Source organism: Sphaeroforma arctica, assembly GCF_001186125.1.
Source record: "Sphaeroforma arctica JP610 unplaced genomic scaffold supercont1.2, whole genome shotgun sequence".
Taxonomy (NCBI): Eukaryota; class Ichthyosporea; order Ichthyophonida; genus Sphaeroforma; species Sphaeroforma arctica.
This window is the reverse complement of record NW_014040556.1, coordinates 97,476-101,945: the sequence shown is the minus strand read 5'-3', so window position 1 is coordinate 101,945 and position 4,470 is coordinate 97,476. Positions and strand designations below refer to the sequence as shown.

The 4,470-nt window shown below is 36.7% G+C and overlaps 2 protein-coding genes across 2 annotated transcripts; one reads left to right on the top strand and one right to left on the bottom strand.

Annotated features, from left to right (window-relative positions):
* Window positions 1–211: 211 nt before the first annotated feature.
* SARC_00048 (hypothetical protein) lies at window positions 212–695 on the bottom strand (the record flags this gene model as incomplete). The annotated part of the gene is made up of 2 exons (XM_014306217.1): window positions 212–279; window positions 405–695. The coding sequence occupies 2 exons, from the start codon at window positions 693–695 to the stop codon at window positions 241–243; spliced, it is 330 nt and encodes a 109-aa protein (XP_014161692.1). The 3' UTR covers window positions 212–240.
* Window positions 696–2,168: 1,473 nt separating this feature from the next.
* On the top strand, window positions 2,169–3,725 carry SARC_00047 (hypothetical protein). The gene is made up of 3 exons (XM_014306216.1): window positions 2,169–2,510; window positions 3,055–3,366; window positions 3,506–3,725. The coding sequence occupies exons 1-3, from the start codon at window positions 2,315–2,317 to the stop codon at window positions 3,514–3,516; spliced, it is 519 nt and encodes a 172-aa protein (XP_014161691.1). The 5' UTR covers window positions 2,169–2,314; the 3' UTR covers window positions 3,517–3,725.
* Window positions 3,726–4,470: the final 745 nt, after the last annotated feature.

The window sequence follows — 4,470 nt, the reverse complement described above, 5'->3', positions numbered from 1 at the left end:
TGGCATACATATATATACATATATATATATATATGTGTGTGTGTGTGTGTGTGTGTGTGTACACGTACATATGCAACTTATGTATGTACAAACGATATAGACATGCGACCTAGATCTACATTTATCTGAAGAAACCGTGCTATTTAGAAGGGCATAGCGGGTGCGCAAACGATCCTTGCAAAAGCACTACAATACGCGTATAATAGCTAAAGAATAAAGTACGATTCAAAATGAAAATAGCTAAGCAGCAAGGCAGGTAAGGAGTCCGCCATTCCGACGCTTTTGCATCCCAAAGCACACATACCAACAAGAAATTTATCCATCTACATACTTTCAAATAAGGCAAAATTCGTATACATAGGCGTTGTATGCCCAGTTAGCTCGCACACTCTAATAAATAGTACCTGTGCCGCTTTAGCCCCTATAGACCGGAGCATCGATCCAAAGCCTCCCTTCCCTCCCTTTAAGGCTCCCCCTCTTAGCTTTATAGCAGCCGTATGAAAAGATTCGCCAGCGACATTCAGCAGGGTACCATCAGCTACACGCACACCATTCCACACAATCTGCTGCAGCTCTGAGGGAATACGCCAAAGGCTCTCTAGGCGATTCCTGAGATCTCGCTCGTTCACCACGGCCTCTGCTACAGGCAAGCATGAGGTTTCTAAACCATCGAACGATACTAGTACGGACCGCATGTTTATGGTTGTGGTTGTGATTTATGGCTGTTGAGCGTTGCTGTGCGGATGAAGTATGTAGAAGTGAATGTGTGCAGTGACTGCGAATACGAGCACGAATACCAATACGAGGCCTTGCGGTGTATGATTCCAGAGTCTCGCCGCGCAAACTATTCGTATGTGTACGAGTCTATAATTTTATATACGAGATATGCCCCTTTTAAAAAACCCACCTTCGTTGCGACTTGCGTAGTTGCGACTTGCGTGTGATGTAAATAGTAAAAATACTCTCACTGCCACAGTCTCACATTGACGTGATGTAAAGACCAGTTTTTGTGTCCAGTTTAAAACCTATTTTATGTGTAACAGCCATTTTTATATATATATATAAACAATATCAAAATATAGATGGCACCATTCGCATTTTTACATACATATTTACCACATTTAGTACTAAATACCAACGTACATAAAAAAATATATGCCCTGTATTTTTTTTTAGTATTTTTACTTCAGAACCCTCTACATACTCTCTCTACTATTTATATATTTTACGTCTACTACGTATGTATTGTTGTATTTATCAGTACATATTTCAAAAGACTACTCTCTCAAAAGACTACTCTCTCTACTACTACTCTACTACTATTCACTAATTACTACTACTCTACTACTATTACTAATTACTACTACTAGTAGAGTAGAGTATTTAGTAAATAGTAGAGAGAGAGAGAAAAAAAAAATGTAGGTTGACGCCTGATGCGAGATTGACGGACAAAAAGTCCCCCGCACTCCGAGTCGATTTGCCAATTGCTGACTCTTCAACAGGTCACTCTTTGGTCTATTTTTAGAATCGATTTTTTTCCCAGATAAAAAAAAGAGCATGTGCCAGTAGCCGTTGCTGAAGAATAAAAAACCTCTTCTTCTGTGGGCCCCGTCCACGGTCCCCCGATTTTGGGGTGGTTTTTTCTGACAATCGCATGCAGTATGCACCACAACTTGAAAAGAAAGCTATAAATATAAAAATCAAAAATGATTCGCCCTAAATTAACGAAGCTATTTATATAACCTCAATTCGTTTTAATGTTTTTTTGTATATAAAAAAGAGAAAAGGACCAATTAAAATAGTTTAACGTAAACGCTTATTTGCTCCATTTGAATAAACAATATAACGTTTATGCAGTTATATATATAAAATGACTTGACAAAACCGACCAATTGTACCCATTTAACGGACACATTATAGCGAAACTTCTAGAAACTTTCAACCTCGGGACTTCGGACATGCACCCGTAGGAACAAGCTTAGGGATTTCGCGATATAAACCTAAAAATATTCGTATTGATTTCAGGCCTCAAGTTATGGACTCGCGCAAGTCGCAGGCACGCAGCTCCAAGACTCCCCACTCCCAGTCGCATCACAAAATATTTACATCTACGTAAATATATATATATATATATTATTTCTATATACACATGATGCAAACGAATCAGTAGAACAAAACATATACATATACATCATGATGCAAACGAATCAGTAGAACAAAACATATACATATACATACATACACGTACACTATACACTTAAATACTACACATATATATAATACGACGGTAACATATTTTCATTTAGTAGTAATCATGTCCATCGCAGCACTTTCACACAAACGGGCTTTTGACTGGGATCAGTCCAGGGAAAACCATGCCTATTCGCCGTGCAGAATAGAGAAGAAGGTAAAGCTTTCGGGCGATCAGACGGCAAATAGTTATAATAACAACAGGGTCAATAACGAGTACAGTCCCAGCGATACATGCTTTAAAACACAGAGCCCTCAAGGTAAGCCACATTTTGTCGTACTGATATATGCGTTTCGATACCAATCACTTGTGTCATACATCATCAGGGCCTGCTGGCTTGTGAGTAGTACGGTCATGTTTTGCCGTATGTTGGCATTAGAGAATCAATGATTATTCCTCTTCTTGTGTCTGTTTCTTTTACCCGTATGTGATTAGATCTGCGGAGAATTGTGTCGGTCTAGACTTCGAATCTGATGTTGAGATAGAATGCGCTACTTGTCTTAAACTATTTGTTCCATTTTATTTTTTGTAGCTGCGTCTGTTCTCCGTTGTAATTGTGATTGCTATTGCCTTCCTGTGCGGTCTCAGGGTAGTCGATATCATGTGCTAGGTACACTGTAAGCCTTAAGATTGTGAGATTAGTAGTACGTATGTTTTAATCATAGTGTTTGCGTCCCTGTTTATTTCGGATGTATTTAGTCATCGAATCCTACGAGTCTTTTATTAGCAGCCTGGTTTATTTATACTTGCGCCATATCAATATATACTCATATGTATACCCGTGTCGTTGCCCATCGTTTCAGTCAATGTGGAAAGGATACACGGAAAACATACAAAGAACAGAAGATTACGGCACGCTGGTTCAGACAACATATCGGAGCTAGCGACAGAGACGTCTCAGAGACGACCCACATCGCCCAGATCAAGTAATGAAGTAATGTATACGATCGACCAAGTTAAAAGCATTGTTTCGAAGGCTCTGGAAGAACGTGAGGTACAACTGCGAGCGCAATACGACAACATCCTTCAAGAAAAACTGCTCGAGCAATTCAACGAGTTCTCGCGATTCAACCAGGATAACATACACAAGATATTGTCGGAGTCGACCTATTCATGTAAGTAGTATTTTTCAGTTTCAGTCGAATTTTGTTTGTATTGCAGTCTTTGGAGTGTGTTACTAGTGTGCTCTGCTTGAATTATAATGTCTCAAATGACCCTGAACTAAACTTGTCGCTGCAACTTAATTCTAAACAGACATGTGCTAGATTGCACCACCTCCAGAAGTATCACTTCAGTTGATAAATACTCCCTGAAGATAAAATGGGCGAGGTATTGAATCCGTGTCCTCATACGTTGCCTCTGCTTCCCAAGACTCAAAAAAATGCAAACGCAGTAGACTATTAATCCTGCACTTGCGAGAAAAATAAATAGTTTCGGTATTTTCAGCCTGAGCCTTAAGCCGTGCGCCTTCTTCTGTTAAGTTGTGTGTGGATTCGTATATAGATTCCAGTAGTAGTCAATATTAGCATAGACTGTCACACAATATACTTCCACTCGATATATTGTCTACTTGCGAATTATTTTCTACGATAGACCTGGTTAAAATACAACTACATTTTCCCCGTGTGTACATAGCTTAAAAGATGTATAAATTCTTGCCATAACTTTCAAAAGTAGTTCGATTCTTCTGATGACCAATAAAATGGTTTTAATCAATTTGGCACTCCACAACTTTTAAAAGTTGAACACGGTCCTATTTACCTGCAGTTAAAGAGCAAATTGATTTCGTTTGATATGCAGTCCTGTATATCTGTCTGTATAAACATGTATAAGTATATATATATATATATCTATATATATTTTTGTTTATCTATATATGTATATGTATATATTACACTTATATATATATGTGTGTGTGTGTGTTGATTTATGTATTATATATATGTGTGTGTAAGTATGTATGTATTTGTGTATATACATATATAGGTATATATATATTTATCTATATAAATATATATGCATATATATATATATACATGTTTTATAAACTTCTATATTTCTATATATATATACATATATATATCTATATCTATATCTATATATATATGAATATACATATATAAGTATATGTATAAATATATATATATACATATATATATATATATATACGTATATATATATATATATACTACGTATTATTATTATTATATAATAGTTAA

Coding starts and splice junctions, on each gene's coding strand:
- SARC_00047 (XM_014306216.1), top strand. CDS start 2,315: ATGTCCATCGCAGCACTTTCACACAAACGGGCTTTTGACTGGGATCAG. Junction 2,511..3,054: donor TAAAACACAGAGCCCTCAAG/GTAAGCCACATT, acceptor CCATCGTTTCAG/TCAATGTGGAAAGGATACAC.